Source organism: Emys orbicularis, chromosome 5, assembly GCF_028017835.1.
Source record: "Emys orbicularis isolate rEmyOrb1 chromosome 5, rEmyOrb1.hap1, whole genome shotgun sequence".
Lineage (NCBI taxonomy): Eukaryota > Metazoa > Chordata > Testudines > Emydidae > Emys > Emys orbicularis.
In genome coordinates, this window is record NC_088687.1 from 26,170,942 (window position 1) to 26,190,726 (window position 19,785).

General features: G+C 39.3%; 1 protein-coding gene across 1 annotated transcript in view; it reads right to left on the reverse strand.

The window, feature by feature from the left end:
- Nucleotides 1-19,454, reverse strand: part of PTPN13 (protein tyrosine phosphatase non-receptor type 13) — a 154,618-nt gene extending 135,164 nt beyond the window's left edge. Inside the window, exons 1-2 of the mRNA XM_065404715.1 lie at nt 19,340-19,454; nt 1,372-1,541 (exon numbers count right to left, since the gene is read on the reverse strand). Coding sequence (XP_065260787.1) covers nt 1,372-1,541; nt 19,340-19,454 — 285 coding nt within the window. The remainder of the gene's footprint in view (nt 1-1,371; nt 1,542-19,339) is intronic.
- Nucleotides 19,455-19,785: the final 331 nt, after the last annotated feature.

Below are 19,785 nucleotides of genomic sequence, written 5' to 3' on the forward strand. Positions count from 1 at the left end.
ATAGTGCCAGTACCAATCTCCTTCAGAACAAAGCCATGCAACTGCTCCTCCAGGAGGAGTCCTGCCAAGCCATATAACAGCTTTCAAACATACAGTTATTTTGGCTGTAGTCCTTTGTCATGGAGGCTGCTGGTCCCTGAGGGGTTCAGCATCCCCTGTGCCTGTGACAAGCTCCACTAAGGAGAGTGATCCACCTGGGGATTAACTGACTAAGTAGCTGGGCGGCAGTTAATTAGGTGAAGAACACCCAGTCTAATAAAGGTTTCCGAGTGCTCAGTCAGGAAGCCTCAGAATAGAGAGAGGAAGTTCCCAGAGAAGTTCTCAGAGAGCTCAACAGAAAAAAAAGGGGACCTAGGAAAGGGCAGAGTAGCAAGGCAATGAATGGCAAAGCCCTAGGAAAGCCCAATCCCAGTGAAGGGACCATACACACAGCAGCAAGAGGTCCAGGTCTTTGGGGAATTACACACCACTCCAGAAACAAGCTGCTGTAGTTTTCCCTCTGGAGGGGCTCCAAGTCTAGAAAAGGAGGCATTCTTGAACCCTGAAGGGGCACCATTCACGATATACAAGCCTTGCAGAATTGACTGATTACCTCAGTTTCCCCCATGGGCTATGTCATATCTGACCACAGCGGCCACATCAGGGTGACTCCCACACTGTTATACCCTGCAACAACCCCTTAAATAACGGTTGAAGAGTTCAGGATTATGAAGACCAGTCAAATGAAAGAGGTGGGACTATAACCCCATCCTCTCCTCATTCCCAGCCCTTTCCATATTCTGCTAGGCTGAGGGGATATTTTGCTGAAGAAAGCCCTAAAGCTGGGGGGGGAAAAAGGCTAATTGGGAGCCATTTGGAAGACTAGTCAGTTAACTATGCAGATACAACTCTGATTTATGTTCAAGCTCACCCTTACTTAGGTGAGCACCCTATCTTGGGGGTTGGGGGTGGACATGACTCCGTTATGCTATTTCCAAAACAGCAACTGCTCAGTATGTAACCTTCTGCACAAGACAATCCACCTTGAGAATCTAATCCCAACCTTCAGGGCCCATTTCACCTGTACAAAAGAAAAGTAGTTTGCTTTAGACTTAAAGAAACGTGGGGGGAACAAATGTCCCACTATTTAAAAAAAGTAAAGGCACATGCATGTTCACAGACCCAACCCCAGCCCTTTGGGCAAAAACAAAGTACCTGTATAAAAAAATATTCTCAGCCCAAAAGGTGAATATTCTGCAAAGACAGGACAGTTTGAAGCCATTCTGCAATCTTAGTTGTAGGGTGCTACATAAATAAAAGAAAGTTTCTACCAAATCAGTTATAATACAGTTTCATAGAGACTAACATTTTATAGGAAAGAAGGTAATGTACCTTTTCAACATCTGAAAGAGATGACAGTGACTGGTTCTGCAGAACCTCTGGTGCCGTGAATGCTCGCAGGTCCTGGTTGGAAACATTTTCATCTGTAAATGACACACTCCCAGATGGAAGCAACAGCAAAGACCATGGAGAAATGATGAAGCTCAGGTCAGTAGGATCAGCTATATTTGAAAGAACAAACAAAACATCATTGAAAGGCAATGCTACCAAATAAAAGGACTCCACATAAATCCATTTAAGTGTTCATCTGACAAAGAGAAAGTTGGGAAATGAAGTGGATGATCTAATTAGCCTTTTTCATTTGTAACTTCTATGACCACAAAAGTTAAAATAGCTTTCATCACAAAAAGTTCATGGGAGATAAGCAGCAAAGACCTTTCGGACAATTTCATTATTTTACTTTGAAAACACTGACGATATTTATCTGGAATACTTAAACAAAAGATCTACCAAAAAGATGCATCTTCCTTCCTGTTTTATATTTTTAAATAGGATTGAGAAGACAAAGAAATAGACTGAAATAAAATTGTTACATCTGATTGCTAATGCTATTGAAATACAATGCTCAAGACAAGAAGAGTGAATTATTAAGCCTCTCTCTCCCATCCACTTGTTTTCCATAATTTCTCTCTACTTTACTTAAATGTAATCAATATTATTTTTAATATTTGCTATTTATATTAACATTCAACATCTGAGAAGATAAGCATTATTCCCATTTTGCAGATGGGGGAATCTAAGGCACTGAGGTTAAATGAGAATGACTTTATCCTAAAGGTCAGAGACAGTATTGTTGTTATAGCCAGGATCAGGACTCCTACTCCCACGCTACCTTTCATGGCCTTTGTTTTAATGATCCAGACTGATGATAAACGTTTGAACATGCCAATATTTTCTCATTTATTTATTGTTTGTCATAAAACAACAAGCATCACAGGGGATTGTTTTTCTGACCAGAGGTAGGAGGATAAGAATGTAGCAGAGACTAGAGCAGAATAAGAAAGTAGATTAAACTAAAACACATTTAAAAAATATAAATAGCACAATCTCATGCAACACATCTTACATATACATGAGAATACATTAGCCAAAAGAAATTAACCTTAACTATCCAGTTCACAAGGGCCATGAAGTTTCACATGCTATATGTCAAGATTTAGTTAGTGAACATTTACTTACAACAGTTGAGCCGATGAGCCTTCTCTAAGAAGAGGCTAATGTTACAAGGTTATCATACTTCAATGTATAGTTCAATTTTAAATATAGTAAATATGCACGAACCTTATTAAAACCTTTTCAGGGTGAACTGTTTGATATTATTAATTCATTAAAAAATGTAAGTTAACATTAACCTATATTTTAGGTTACTAGGGACTAGATGCCTGCTCTCTTTTCCTCCCATTTTGCTTGATGACCACAATGGCTATCAATGTTTTTTCTTTAAATATTCACTACAGTAATGTCTATCAATTGGCTGTCATTTCTGTATTATTACTCATACCCTCAAAGTAAAACAGAACCCTCCAAATGATTAAAGATTTCCCCCTTCAGGATATCTTTTTGTTTTTAAAATGGAGCTGCCCACTGAAGTTATTTGATTGCTTCCTATTGGGTGCTCACTATCAAGACTAATTCCTATAGTAAGACTGAAGTTAATTGGGGTAGCTGTGGAATGTGCAAAGAAGGAATCTGCATTCAACCTAAGAGCGTCCATTCAATCTGTGTGAATAATATTGTCAGAGAGAAACACAAACACTGATATCTTGAAGCCTACAGTTTTAAGAGAGGAAACCTCCTACACCAGGAACTTGCAATTCTAGCAACTGGGTATTTAAAGCTCTCTTGATAAAATCTGATTAAAACTCTGACCACTAACCTGCAAAGAGGCTTTCAATCCATAAAACACACCTTGAAAATAAAAGTAGGCAAAGAAAAAGCAACTGTTCTCATGGGTCTAAAAGATTTTAATGACTGCTGTATGAACGTCAGAACACCACCACTCAAGTACATACAAATTGCAATGTAACAAAGATTTAACATAGTGTTGTAATAACTGTTAGAAAAAATATTATTGTCATTCTAGGGAGAGAGGCAATAGTTCCATTTCCTCCTAAATGCTGTTTTCTAGGATGTCCAATAATCCTGTAATTTACTGTAATTCCAATCTCCCAGGAGATTTACTGAGTATGGATAGAATAGATATCAGAAATAAACAGAACCACCAAACAAATCCTTCAAGTTCCAAGGCTTCACTCCTGCCAGCACCCTGACCAAGTAGAGATAATGCATCTGGTTCTAACTTCAGACATTTAACAAAAGAAAAACATGCCTCAGAAATATAGGTCTAATTTTCTAGATCAATGGCCAGAAATCCCGATTTATAGCTATCAGAGAAACTGTCCACTCCTATCTGTATGTAGCAAAAAGCTATTAAAAGCCATTCAATGTGTATTGTGGGGATTAACCTTTGGTAATTTTTGGGGGTTCAAATAAGAGCTTATTGTCCCTATTGGCTTGGAAATGGAAAGTTTCACTTCATAAATTAAGAACACTTATGGCAACAGGAACACAACAAATATTCATGAATAGGAAGGATCCTATGGACTTTATTTAAAGTAATGTTGATTACATGTTTAGAGACTCAAAACTATACTATAAACAACCAAATATTCTATTACACCTTTCACTTTCAAGTATCTACTCACTGTTGCCTAATTAAGACTGAGTGTGTTTCAGCATTTGTCATGAAACTGAGAAGATTACACTTTCAACACTCAGGGTATAGCTACACACAGGGCCGACTCCAGGCACCCGCAAAGGAAGCAAGTGCTTGGGGCGGCCAATGGAAAGGGGCGGCACGTCTGGGTCTTTGGCGGCAATTCAGCGGCGGGTCCCTCGGTCCCTCTCGAATTGCTGAAGAATGAAGCGGTGCGGTAGAGCTGCCGCCGAAGTGCCGCCGATCGCGGCTTTATCTTTTATTTATTTTATTTTTTTCCGCTTCGCCGCTTAGGGCGGCAAAAAAGCTGGAGCTGGCCCTGGCTACACAGCAAAAGCTGTGCACAGGTTAGCTACCTGAGTTACCCAGGCCAGCTGGATTTAAGCTAACAATAGCAGCAAAACCACTCTAGTACAGGCTTCAGAGCTGGTTAGTGAGCTTACCCAGTGTGTCCATGCTGGGCTTGTACTACCTGTGCTGAAGCCATGCTTTACTGTCTTCAGTGCTACTGTTACCCACATTAGCTGGATTCAAACTAGCTTGGGTAGGCTAATCCATGCACAGCTTTTGCTGTGCAGACAAACCCTGAGACACTGAGATTTTGATTCACAGTTATAGCCAATAGGACTGGAATTCTATTCCGTTGCTCGATTCTTTGTGAGGCATCATGGGATATCTACCTGTAACTAATTCTTATGCACAGCTGCTCTAAATTTTTAAGTAATTCATCATTACACTAGAAGATAGAATTAAAACAGTAAAATGTGACTGTCACATTTTAAATTCATAACAAATTTAAAATTTTAAAATTTACACCAATGAGGATGAGAGTGAACTTAAAGGGGAGAATTATAAAGGATTAATAGAGAGTGGCATCCTAATTTTAAAACCGTTTCTTGAACCTTATCTGCAAGCTTCAAGAGGAAAATGGGAGGGGGGAAAAAAAACTTCAGGGTTCACACTTGTAGAGCTTGTTTCCTCTATTCTCCTGCTTTCATATTATAAGAGAAAGACCTGAACACACTTTCTTCAGGGAGTAAATGGAGAATATCATATTTGGTTACATGAGGGAAGCGGATTTTAACTCACAAACAGCACTTCAGCAGCTTCCCATTGAAATGGTTTTGGCATTTTATGAATCATAAAAACAATATTAGTTGATACAAGTTTTTTTTTAAGGGCTGTCAGGTGATTAAAAAATTAATTGCAATTAAAAAAAAATCACGATTAATGACACGATTAATCGCACTGTTAAATAATAATAGAATAACATTTATTTAAATATTTTTGGATGTTTTCTACATTTCCAAATATATTGATTTCAATTATAACACAGAATACAAAGTGTACAGTGTTCACTTTATATTTTTTTTATTACAAATATTTGCACTGTAAAAAACAAAAAAATATTCTTTTTCAATTCACCTAATACAAGTACTGTAAGGCAACCTCTCTTTATCATGAAAGTTGAACTTACAAACGTAGAATTATGTACAAAAAAACCCTGCATTCAAAAACAAATCAATGTAAAACTTTAGACCCTACAAGTCCACTTGGTCCTACTTCTTGTTCAGCCAATTGCTCACACAAACAAGTTTCTTTACATTTGCAGGAGATAATGCTGCCCACTTCTTGTTTACAGTGTCACCTGAAAGTGAGAACAGGCATTCGCATGGCACTGTTGTAACTGGCGTTGCAAAATATTTAGTGCCAGATGCACTAAAGATTCATATGTCCCTTCATGCTTCAACCACCATTCCAGAGGACATGCATCCATGCTGACGATGGGTTCTGCTTGATAACGATACAAATCAGTGCGGACTGACGCATGTTCATTTTCATCATCTGAGTCAGATGCCACCTGCAGAAGGTTGATTTTCATTTCTTGTGGTTCAGGTTCTGTAGTTTCCACATGGGTATGTTGGTCTTTTAAGACTTTTGGAAACATGCTCCACAGCTTGACAGTCTCAGATTTTGGAAGGCACTTCAGAGTCTTAAATCTTGGGTCAAGTGCGGTAGCTATTTTTAGAAATCTCACATTGGTACCTTCTTTGCGTTTTGTCAAATCTGCAGTGAAAGTGTTCTTAAAACAAACAACATGTGCTAGGTCGTCATCTGAGACTGCTATAACATGAAATATATGGCAGAATGTGGGTAAAACAGAGCAGTAGACATACAAATCTCCCCCAAGGAGTTCAGTCACTAATTTAACACATTATTTTTTTAGCGAGCATCATCAGCATAGAAGCATGTCCTCTGGAATGGTGGCCGAAGCATGAAAGGGCATACGAATGTTTAGCATATCTGGCACGTAAATACCTTGCAATGCCAGCTACAAAAGTGCCATGCGAATGCCTGTTCTCACTTTCTGGTGACATTGTAAATAAGAAGAGGGCAGCATTATCTCCTGTAAATGTAAACAAACTTGTTTCTCTTAGCGTGGCTGAACAAGAAGTAGGACTGAGTAGACTTGTAGGCTCAAGTTTTATATTGTTATTTTTGAGTTCAGTTATGTAACAAACAAAAAAAATCTACATTTGTAAGTTGCACTTTCACAATAAAAAGAACAGGACTACTTGTGGCACCTTAGAGACTAACAAATTTATTTGAGCATAAGCTTTCGTGGGCTACAGCCCATGCCGAAGAAGTGGGCTGTAGCCCACGAAAGCTTATGCTCAAATAAATTTGTTAGTCTCTAAGGTGCCACAAGTACTCCTGTTCTTTTTGCGGATACAGACTAACACGGCTGCTACTCTGAAACCTTTTACAATAAAGAGACTGCACTACAGTACTTGTATGAAGTGAATTGAAAAATACTATTTCTTTTGTTTATAATTTTTACAGTGCAAGTTAGCAATCACTAGAGTTTTGAAAAGCAATGAATCAAACTAACCTTACTGCCAGTTGAGACTGTCTTGCCACTAACGTGCCAATTAGTCAGTCACTCAGCTTTGAGGTCTTCCCCCTGTTTTGCTTTTTGTGTTGAGAATATTTTCACCTCAAGGCAACACCTATTTTAGTACTGAAGAAAACTCCTCTTTGCTTTGTCTGGAAAGCAGTAGAGAAGGACAAAGAAACATGCCTAGTATAGTGGCTCTCCAGGATGTGGCAAGAAGCCAACAAGAGCTTTTTTCAAAAAAATACCTTTTCTGTTCTTCACTTCAGACTTTAATTTGTTGACTTTGTGGAGAGATGACGACATTTATCCCCTGTGCTTTTGGAATTAGACTTACAGAAGGTTTCAGTGTAAAAGCTCCAATAAGTCTGAGTGAACCACTTTCATTGTAGGGCATATATCAGGAGAGCAAAAATTGTGGTTCTATACATTAGTAATCAGTTGATGCTTCTTGGCTTGAGATATGAGAAACTTACTGGCCCTCTTTCATGTTTAAGATAGCACTGAAAGTCCCAAGGAAATGTGGTTTCCTGTAGGTGGGTGGGACTGAACAATATAGGGAGAAAGAGACCAGTATTGAAGTGCTAAGTAGTTATGCCTGTTGCTTTGTGCTTTCCCAATCTTGGGGTAAAGAAATTCTACTCAAGGGTCTGAAATGCTGTAATTTCATTGTTTTTGCCTGCCATTAGTATAATGGGACTGACTAATCCATCGACTGTAGATTGGTATAAGCAAGACTGAAGAAAAACAAAATTTGTATGAGAAATATCTGAATAACTTGTGCAAGAGTTTAAAAGAAAATGAATTAAACACACTGATATCACCTCAATTTGTGTCAAATGAAATTAAGGCCGCTCTTCTATAACATAATCTGAAAAGTATCTCTAATGTGTATTTAACTGTTTGAAAGGATGTAATACATGCATTTTATCAATCTGTAAAACAAATTATCAACTGAATTTCCATTTATTAAGCTGCATAAACAGTGATGTATATATGGGTGGGAAGAGAATTCCAAACCTACAGACTTCATGTATTGGGCCCATTTCTGTAGCCTTTGACTGCAATGGACTTCCACTGAAATCAATTCCCTCCCCACATAAGATACCTTTCTATACTAGTGATTCCTGGTTGTAAACACACTTCACATTGGGAAACTCTCTGTCTAGCACCAATGAGTAATCAATTGATTTATTATTATTTTCATTAGAGTAGCAGAGGACTCCGCAAGATCAGGCCTCCAAGCCTCCACAAACTCAGAGTAAGAAACATTTTACTTTAATATATGCCTTCTATTCACATAGCCTATTTAAAACCCACATTCCCATTCCAGTATTCAGAAAGCTCTCTCATTATGCAGAATTGCAGTCATAAACTTTGGAAGATAAAACAGGAGAGCTACCAAAAACAAAATACCCTCCACTCTCCCCGAAAAAAAACAACCAAACAAAAAAACCACCAGCAAGAAGTTGAGGAGACACCACATTTGACCAAAATAACCAAAAGTCACTCCAATCAACTGAAAAGTAAATCTTAAAAAATCTATTTGGTCAGATCTTTCTTAGTTTAATTTTTACTGTATTAAGAGTCTTATCATGCTCCCTTCTTAAGCCAACTAGAAAACTCTAATTTACTGCAGTGGCTGGAGGCTCAGGATCTAAATCAACAAACACAGAGATGGAAGAACTCTCTTCATTATCTTGAAATATGAAAAAGGTATGTTATGCTATATAATAAGTTAAGGCAACTTTAGAAATAAAGTTTATTGCTGTCACTCTTCCAACACACACACTGCAGTTAATTACTGGATTTGGAAGAAATTTTTTTTTTATTCATAGTGAAACCGCAAAAAACAAATATTTTAAAGCAATGTTAAGGGTCTGGCTCAAACAAGTAAGAAAACTTAGAGTTATGGCTAGACTCCATCTATAAATTACCTTTCTGTACCACAAGGATTTTAACACAAACACACCCCATGAGCTGAAAATAGAGATCAAAATTCATCTTCATTGTAACTCCAATAAAAGCAATGAATTAGGCCTGGAGTCAGAGAAAGTCCTATTTTTACGAGGGCTTGAAACATTTATTGGACATCTACTACCCCAAAGACTCAGTTTATTATTCCAGGACAAAAAAAAAAAAATCTTTCCTACCACACACAGGGCCATACTCCTCAATTTTACGGAATAAACAGTTAGTCACTGTTTACTGTTTCCTATATTTCATTGTAATACGGACAGTTGGTCATCTGTTTAATACATTTTTAAAAGGTATTTAGTAGGGGTATGTCTACGCTGGAGCTGCAGGTGTAATTTCCAGCCTAGCTAGACATACCCATGCTAGCTCCGATTGAGCGAATGTGCTAAAAACAGAAGTGTAGCCATGGTGGTGCAAGTGGAAGACCAGGCTAGGCAGATCACAACCCCATCTGAACCCATAAGTATGAATTCAGGGCAGCTAATCCCTCCTGCTGCTCACGCCACTACAGCTACACTTCTATTTTTAGCACGCTAGGACAATCGGAGCTAGTGCGAATGTATCTTATCCAAGCTGTAAGTAACACCTCCAGATCCAGTGTAGACATATCTCTTTTGCTTTTGTTTTGTCTTCTTTTTCTTCCTGTCTTCTCTTCACTTTGTGTATCTTTTCTTTCCTTTAATAGATCACGGTGTATATCATGACCTTCAGCAGCCATTTCCTCTTTTCTTTCACTCTCCCTTTATTCCCTTATAACCCTTTCTCTACCTCTTCTCGTATGTTTTCTGTCTGGACGCCCAATGTCTCTCACTTTCTCAATACCCTATTTCTTATCACATCAGTCTCTCCCCACAACTCTCTGTCCACACCCACCCATCCATCTACGTAGAACTTGAAAAATTATAGCTGATTCCTAAGAGCCAGGGGACCCAGCTAAGATGAAAGGTGCAACTGTACAGGGGCAATATTTATGTGAAAAGCCAAGTCCCCATGTCTTCTTTCTCAGCTGGTAAGAAGTGAATGGTGCTTGAGGTCTTGCCAGAGTATTGTCTATTGACCCTACTCAGGGTAAAAGATGCCTGATCAAATTGAAAGCCCCCACCCAACCCTTCAAACCCTCTGGCTGCTGGAAGGTGCACATACTTTGTCATCCTTGCACTGCAGAACCTTCTGGGTGCTCCAAGCGTGGGGTACGATTCTACCCCTCTTCCAAGTTCCAGGTTGTGTTTTTAAAGTTCTCTTTCACAGTGAATACATCCAGGGCCTTCCTCTGCTGCCTCTCTTAGGTTTCCCAACCAGCCCCCGGAGCAGCTTGAAATTGATCCGTTCTTGGCAATTTCATGAGCTAATAAAATGATTTAACAGCTACTATGCTAGTGGGAAGAGCATTTCTTGGTACACCCCCAGACAACCCCCAAAGGCAATGGCTCCTCTAACATAGGAAGGACCCCGTCTCAGGAAATAGCTCTGGGAGAAAGTCAGAAGTGTGTTTTTCCCCCCTCTGATGTTCCTTCCTGCAAGTCACCCTACTCACTGTTGTCACTGGCCATCTTTCTTCCCCTGAGTTTACCTGGCCTCACTGTCTGCTTATTGGTGAGCTAGAACAAAGAGGAAATATCCCCAGGGAAACAATAGCAGGGACAAAATAATTAAAGGAAAAAACACTTGTTTACGGCTGGAAGAAAACACATAGGCAGCTCAATTCCTGCTGCTGGTGTTCCTGTTACACTAACACTTTCGTGCTGAGAAAGGCAGGACAAACATCCCTGACTTCCTCTTTGAATTACTTCTTGACTCGGGGTCCCCACTCTATGGCAGGAGTCATGTCATTAGGGCACTGCATGTGCCAAGAAACATTCATCTGAGTCCTGCACTAAATCCGTTATGGTAATTATAATAAAGAAACAATTAGCTCTTAATAGATTGCTTTTCATCCACAGATCTCAACACCTTTAACAAACATCACTATTCCCATTCTACAGCCAGGAAACTAATGTACAGAAATGTGGGATGAATCACTTAATTTAACAGAGCTGGTCAGTGACTATGCTTGGAATAAAACAGGTCTTTTGACTCTTAGGCTAGTCTTCTATCCAATGGACCACGATTCCCATAGGTTTCTGAATACCAGGAGCAAAACTGGAGTCTTTAATTTCACTCCACCGCTCTTTTGCGAAGCGAAGAGCACCAGTAAAGGCTCTGATACTCTCTGGAGATTTTGAGAGCCACCACCGCATCAGTTTATACTCCATTCATATCTGGAAGACCATTTTCACAAACAGAAGAACTGGAATTTTTGTTTTAAATCAAATCTTAAATTCTGCAGAAGCTAATAGGACTCACTCATGAAAGCTAAGTAGGTGCCCTGGGTGAGTGGATTTTTCAAGCTTCAATTAAAACGATAGATAGCACAAATAACGTGGGTTGGACAGCAGCACTAAAACTTTTCTTTTTAAAAAAACATGGAAGGTGATACAGCAATTTTGTACAACTGCTTTAGAAACAGATTGTTACTTGGTATTGTAAAAGCTATCCTTTAAATATGCATTTACAGACTTTAAAAAACCCAGATCATTTACTCAATAAACCTCAAGGCCTTCTTCAAAGTAATTACTGCCTGTCATGTAACTGAACCCATATATTAAAAATCCTTTTGAAGAAAAGCTTGCACAGACACTCTGCTCATATTTCTGAATTAGAAGACATGCTTGTAAAAACACTTTTCTCCAGCTGGCTCAAAGAAAATAGTCTGCATTGTGAACTAGATGCCTACTAATTGTGGATAAACAAACTATTTTTTTATTGTTATAATGTAAAAAAAAATGTTTTAAAGACTGAAAAAAATTGGTTGAAAACATATAGCAAAAAATGCTCATCCCAGGATCATTAAATATATTTACAAATCTTTGGCACCTGGGATTTATCATGTAAAGTATGGCAGATTCCTTCATCAGAAGTATTCTGTGCAAGTATTCCAAAAAAATATACTTACATGAATTAGGAAATATGACTTCCATGGGTATTTCTCACTTAAAATATTATTCCACTAGCAGTTCCTGATAACATGAAAATGTGTGTGATGTGCCATCGCTGGGAGACCATGGAGAAGTAGAAGCAGTTTTTGTAGCTGTGCTAGTACTAGGTATAATGGAGGAATTTGTAGTCTGTTCTTATTTAGAGTAACCCTTTTTATTCAAACACTTGACAAAATATCTCAGAACTTTCTTCTGTGTGTTTATGATTTGGTTAACATGGTGGGGTTCTCTCTTTGGGGAAAAGACAAATAAACATTCTCTTTTTACCATCTACTATGGCATGAAGACAGAGTATGGGTGCTTACGAATATATATACAGCTTAAGGTTCACATATATGTGCTACATTACAAAAATAAAGATTTCAAGTTTGTCATTTGAACATATGTAGTATTCAGCTATTACTGTATAAGGACTACTAGTTGGGAATCCAAGCTCTGATAGTCCAAATAACTATACTTTGAATTAAGGCAAAAATAATTCTGAACCCCACATTTATATTCATGGAATAATGATATATTCCCTATATTCACTACTTGAAATAAAAGGGGAATTCAGGAGCAATACAAATGCAATGCTTATTATCAGTGGGTAAATCCTGCTGTCTGCTCCGCAGGACACTCACTCCAGCAGAACCAATACTGTTCTGCTCAGCAAAAGAGAGACTGCAGACAGGATGCCCAAGATCCCATGTAGGGGGATGTGACCAGGGATATGGCCATGGAGCTATGATCCATAGGTGCAACTTGTGCCCCAAGCACAAAGAGGGCGTTATGAAGTGTGTGGGCCAAGTGGATCCTGATTATACCAGCTCTCCTCTCCACTGCACACTCACTTACTGTATATGGAGGATACATGGACCTGGGGGTTATAGTATCCCCGAGGCCACAGTACAGACTACCAAGTGGATTCCTTGTCCTGCCAACCCCTAAAGAGTTCTTCAGCACACACCCTTGCTGCCCCGGTTATACTCTGGGACCAGGATCTGCTCCTAAAGCACTGACAGGCTCCACTTCAATCTACAAATTAATGTAGTTCGACCAATTTAGACATAGGAATAAAAATATGTCCTTTGACCTTTTTCTTTTCTTCCTTTTCCTTTTCATTTCAGGCTGGACGTTTATTCCCAGAAACATAAGGAAGGTAACTGAATGGGAGCGTCTAAAGTAGAATATCAACAAAAGTAATTTAAAACAACATAGCCATTAAGCCAGGTACAAAGAAAGCGAATGACCTTTTCCTAGAGCAGGGGTTCTCAAATTGGGGGTCAGGACCCCTCAGGGGGTCATGAGGTTATTACATGGGGGGGTCGCAAGCTGTCAGCCTCCACCCCAAACCCCACTTCACCTCCAACATTTATAATGGTGTTAAGTATATTAAAAAGAGTTTTTAATTTATAGGGGGGGGGTCACACTCAGAGGCTTGCTATGTGAAAGGGGTCACCAGTACAAAAGTTTGAGAATCACTGTCCTAGAGGCATAGGATCTTCTCCCGAGGTCAGGGAGAGGGCGAAAGAATCTTTCACTAATTATTAAGCTTCTTCATGCCTGCTCTGAAGTTGTTCTTGTTTTGCTCCTCCAGAAGAACTCTTAACAGCAATAAGGGAAACATCCTCTGAGAGGTCCCTTCCTTCTAACCAAAATACAGGAATAATCTTTACAAAAACCATCTCCAAATCCTCCTTTCAAAACCACTGGAATTTTTGGTATGGCTTCTGATCAATTATGTGTCCACTAGTCTTTACTAAGCTATAGTTGTCAGGCTTCTGAGCTAATTCCAGAACTATGCAGCTTGGTAACAAAACACTTGTGAGAGCAGAGTTTATTAAGCACTGCCAGAAGACAGATAAACAGTGTGGTCCAGTTTTAAAAAAGCGAGACAGAACTGGTTTTAAAGGCAATAAAACCAGGGAGATTATTCAGGTGAACAGTAAGCAATACAAATGTAAGGCGCACGTGCATGCACACACACACACACACACACTCACACACACTTCAATCCCTTCATAAAGTGTCCCCTTTATGACTATAAATTTTATCAGATACAACTTCATTTTGTTTCACCCGTCCCCACCTTCTTCGGTGTGACCATTAGCAAATAGTAAAAATAGAGAAAAGTCTTTCCATGTAACAGTTTCACAATACTCATCTTTCTCAATGCCCCTGTTCTATATATGTCACAGTTTTTTAACTGTGGCCAGGTTATGCCCAGGCCAGGTTGTGGGAGGTCAAGCAGGTGCCCAACAAGTCTTTAGATAGGGCCAGATTATGCCCCATTCTGCAATCCAGCAGAAGGGAGTAGATGGTGCACCATACCACCACCATTTCCTGTGCATACACAGAAACAGGCTCTGCAGAACTACTACATCCTCTCCTTGTTCAGGTGGGTGGGAAAGAATAGGGGCAGGGAGATCCCTGTCTCCGTACCCCCAACACACCAGCAACATAGTTACAACAGCACAAGGGGGGAACGTACACTGTGACCTGTTGCAGTTAACTCCCTTCTCAGAGTAGTGGAGCGACAAGGAAGGAAATTTTTTTATTAGGGGTTTGCTAGTACTTTTAATACTATGACTAGGACTTCAGCTAGGAGTTTCAGGTCCTAGAAAAACATAATTAATACGTCCACACCATCAATGTTTTGTAATATTGCAATGCATGCACGTACATGCTCTTTCTTCCATACAGCCACAATTTGCAAGCTGGCCTGGTCTCGCCCCACTCCACTCTGTATTATTTTTAACTCATTCGACTTTGCCTGGTCCTATTGGTTGTCTGTTTCACCTCAGCTCCTCGTTTTTTGTACCTGGTTCACATGTTTTTCTGTCCCCACCACACAAACCTTGATATGGGATTGGACCAGGTGATAATATTAGGTTCTTTCTACCTTTAACTTTTGGTGATTATTCACAAGTTATCTAGTTGAAGCAGGTGAATCCTGCTTTATTTTTTCTTGGCAACAAAAAACATGACATGCTCTTTTCATTTCTACAGACACACACCAAAGATATTGCACCTGAAAGACTTGTTACTTCTGACCTCATGGAGTACAGAGTGCAAGACCCAGCGTGTCTGAAACAGCTGAGACACCCTCTAAACAACAAAATTGTTGTTGCTGGTAATTAAGTAGGAGGAGGTGTAGGATCAGCTTTTTCAAATCTATCTACAGATTAATCTAAATATTATCACTACTCTAACTAGCAATACCAGATTGCCGGATCTTCTCCTCCACTTAATAACTTATCATACAACATGCAGCCAATTCAATGTCCAGAGCTGATTTTTAAAAATGTGTCTTTCAGTGATAGGACACTCCAAACCATTTTTTCATTACTTATTAGCTATGGAAACAATTTATAAAGTGCCTTTAATTGGAAAATGGAGACAGCCATAGGAGAGCAGCAAGAGGTTTAGAAAACAGGACTTATGAGGAAAGGTTGAAAGAATTGGGCACATTTAGTCTACATATGAGAAGACATAGTATTTAAAGATATAGTAATAGTCTTCAAATAATGTACAAGGTTGTTATAAAGGGGATGGTGATCAATTGTTCTCCATATCAAGTGAGAGTAGGAAAAGAAGTAATAGGCTTAATTTGTAGCAATGGATTTAGGTTAAGTATTAGCAAAAGCTTTCTAACTACAAAGATAGTTAAGCACTGGAACAGGTTACCTAGGGAGGTTGTGGAGCCCCATCACGGAAGGTTTTAAGAACAGGTTAGATATACACCTACCAGGGAGGGTCTAGGTGTACTTAATCCTGACCCAGTGTGGGGAGATGGGGTAATGAACTAGTTGAACTCTCGAGGTCGCTTCCAGCCCTAGAGTTCTAGGATTTAATGATTCTGTCATCTGCTAGAATTGTAAATAAGAGTAGGCATAATAATGTGCATGTATATACACTGGCTATCGAATTATACACACTGTAATTAATCCATCTATGGTAAACAATATAAGAAGTAATTTCATCTTTGTTTTTAATTAAAAACTTGAGTGGGAGTAAGGTTCTGGGCTCAAAACATAAAAAATGCAGAAGGCTACATTCAAAACAGTCAAGAGTTTTGGAAGTAAAGAAGTTATCAAATCCATAGTAGTAGTTTGTTTTGGCCAATCTTCTTCCATTACATGGAAAAAATAATTTCTGAAATTAGCCATGTTACGATAGTGATTATTCAACGTTTGCCGATAATTGGCTGCCTTTGCCACTGTTGATTATGAGGTATTGCTCGTGTGCCTGAGAACCTTGGAGGGAACTAATGGAAATCCCAAAAGGTTGGGTTTGGGCAAGTGCTTCTACCCCGATGACATTCTCATTTGGAACTCTGCTGCATTCTATTCTGTCCTCTCCCTTGTTCAACGTATATACGCCGAAGCCATTAGAAGAGTGAGAGGCAGCATGGCTTGTGGTATCTTCAGTATTCCAGTGAGACTCAGCTGTGAGATTTTTGTCTCTCTTCTGACCCAGACAATACAGTCAAGCATGCATGAGATTGGGGCATGCTTCCGGTTCAATCCAGGTAAAACAGAGGTGATGTTTTGTGATTTGCGGGTAAATAACTGAAAGATGTTACTCTTAAGGAGCGTGTTTCAGGCTGGCTGGCCCCTGTAAATGAAGAACGTCTAGCTCCCCTGTGCCAGATTAAGCCAATTAAGAAAGCAGGGCAGCAGCTGGGGCTATCAGGAAGAATCACTGGATTTTTCTTCCTTGCTGGGAGAGAGACTTGGAAAGAGACAGAACGAGGTCTCTAAGGAAAGCTCTCTGAATACAGACATACAAACAAACTAAGCATTGATTAATTGGCTTTGACTGTGCTTTTTATTATAAGTCCGGGTTGTTGCTGGTGGTGGCCTTTAAAAAAAATTTAAAAGTTAGAAAGGAACCCTACTTTAGGACAACAAACAGAAAATCTCCTCTCAATTACAGCAGATGTACTCAATTGATATAATATTTTCCACAGGCAATTTTTACCTCTGAAAATAATTGTGTGGTAGGAATTAATAGGAGCTCTTTAATGAAAATCAAGCTTGTTCTAAAATAATCCTAGAGTCACTACATAGTAATTCCTGCTGATTATTGCCTATTACATACTTCAAAATAATTGGCTAACAAGCCTTTTGTTACTGCAAGATTAAAAGCCTAATGGGTTTGAAAGATTTATTCCAGTTCTTTAAATATATTTGTGAACTGAAAACGTTTTTTCATAACTTTCTTTGTAACCCTTTAAAACAAAATTATTGTCCAGTATAGATGACCCACGTTTTGAACTCTGAACTTTCTGATTCATCTGAACCTTCCAAAAAATGCTACAACAAGGCCTTATCCTACAAAACTTTAATCACATGAATAGCCCCATTGAAACCAGCAGGACTAGTTATCAGACTGGGCCCAGTTTGTTTTTGTCCAAGTCACTTTCTGAAAACAGCATTCACTAGTTTGCCTCAGGAAGAAAGCGTTATAAAAAGTATATAAAATAATGAATGGCATAAAGAAGGTACAACAGGAAGTTCTGCCCTCCCTGCCTTGTAACACAAGAATGAGGACACATTCATTTAAATTGAAAGATGGCAGATTCTAACCGATAAATGGAAATACGTTTGACACGATGCATAATTAGATTGTGGAACTCATTACCACAGAAAATCATTGAGGCCAAGAATTTAGCAAGATTAAAAAAGATCGGACATTTACATGGATATCAATAATATCCCTAGTTATCCTAACTGACAATTTTGGAAGGAAAATTAAACCTCATGCTTCAGGGCTTAAACCAATCTCTAAATATTAGAGATCAGGAAAATCCAACCTCTGCCTAATGTGAGATGATCTAAGCAACCAGTGCTGGCCACTGTTCGAGACAGCAGCCTAGACAAAACACAAGTCTGATACTATATGGCAATTCCTATGTTTTATTTTACACTTCTGTTAAAAAATATGAAGTGACAGTTTGGAATTATATGCTTGAAAAAACCAAAATTTTAGTGGGCATGTATTAAGTAGCTGTGACTGTGTAAATAAACCCTTCCCAAGAACAGACGGTGTTTCGGAGCTGTTTTGGGCTGGGCCCCACTGCACCTGCAAATCATGCCAGGATTGGAGGAACAGTTAAAAAGAAGGAACTCTACTCAGATGGGGGGAAACCTTGGGAAGGGAATAGGCTGTTGAGCTTCTCCAGCCCTGGAGAGAGGACTGACAGCTTACAGAGCCCCTTCGCTCCCAGAAGGAGGGTGCAGACCCCGAGTCAAAGGTGAAAAAGAACTGCGGCGTTGCACTGGAGCCTAGTGAACTCTGAAGTGCACATTGATACTGAGTCCCAGGACATTGACAATCACTCTGAAGCAGTGATACTCACACCTCAATGGTTCAGGAGCCAAATTAGCGATCAACATTACCCAAAAGAACCACAGTAGTGTGAATTCATTGTTTCATTTATATGTAATTCTCACAGGGAAATGACTGACCAAGTATTCTACAATTGGTTAATAACATAGTAAAGGCATCCTGATCGGCAAATAACTTAGATTGGTTAATGATTAAATCACACAGTGTTTTAATATCATGTGCTGCAAAGAGCCGCAGGAGACACATTAAAGAGCCACTGGTGGCTCCTAAGCCTCAGTCTGAGTATCACTGCTCTGAAGTAAGAGACGCCCATATCTTGGAGGAAGGTTTTTCTTTACTTTTGTTTTGTTTAACCCCTTTTGCTGACTACAGAGCTGTTTGGTGGCATCACCAGAGACACAGAAAGGGGACGAGACAGTCAAGAGGCCCTGCCAGAAAGTGAGCACCAGCCTGCTAAAAAAGATGCCCTGCAGTATCCACTGGGGTTGGGGTGGAGTAATTGGACTCATGTGTGTGCCTGCCCCATGTAATCTAAAAGAGGGTGTCCTACCATGGGCAGATTTGTAACAGTTGCAAAAATAAGTAATTTTCGAAGTAGGGTCCAATTTTCTCACAGTAAAATTACACATATCGCTGTATGTGCACATTTATGTACAAAAAATAGCACATGTAAATACAACTTCTCCACATTGGTACAAGTACTCTTTCAGAGACCAGCTTAAGTCTGACTTTTGAGCCTAATTTACATTTGTAAAAAATTTGCAAGGGGGAAAGGAGGATGGCTGCAGGGAGAAGGAAGAGAGAATGCCCTTAGGTTTGCCCAGGGTGGTTTAGTGCCTAAAGAACTCATCATATACAGCATTCCAGATGCTCCAGATTAGCACCTGCCACACTGTCATTTCTTCAAGCTTTTACTCCACTATAGTAAAGATATTTAACCTGCTCTCAACATTTCTCCAGTAGCATATGTGCTACCACTCTAAAGGCACAAGAGGTTACCTTTTCTGAATAACTCTTGAAGGCTTTCCGCACTTTGATTCAATACAGCCCATATTTCCTCTTCCTGCAGCGGCCCTCCCCGAACCTCCAGGGCTTCAGCCAGCGACACGTGCATATTACCTGGGAAAGAAAACATAACTGGTTTAAGAAGGCATGTGCGCACATACACACACAGAGTCATTTTTTCCTTATGTGTAGCATTTAAGTGGAAATGTATATTTTTAAAGCCTAAATCACAAACTCTCTACCATGCTACTGTTAATAAAACATAGGTGGGGAGTGAGGGGGGAACCCCCTACAGAATTTTAATCACGAGTGAAACCTGTAATTAAAGCATCATGATTAGAATGAAGCAGAGAAAAAAAGGAACAGTTTTAGGGGGGAAAAAACACATTAGATTCATGTACTATCCAACAATTAACTGCAACATTCTAGCATTAAACTAT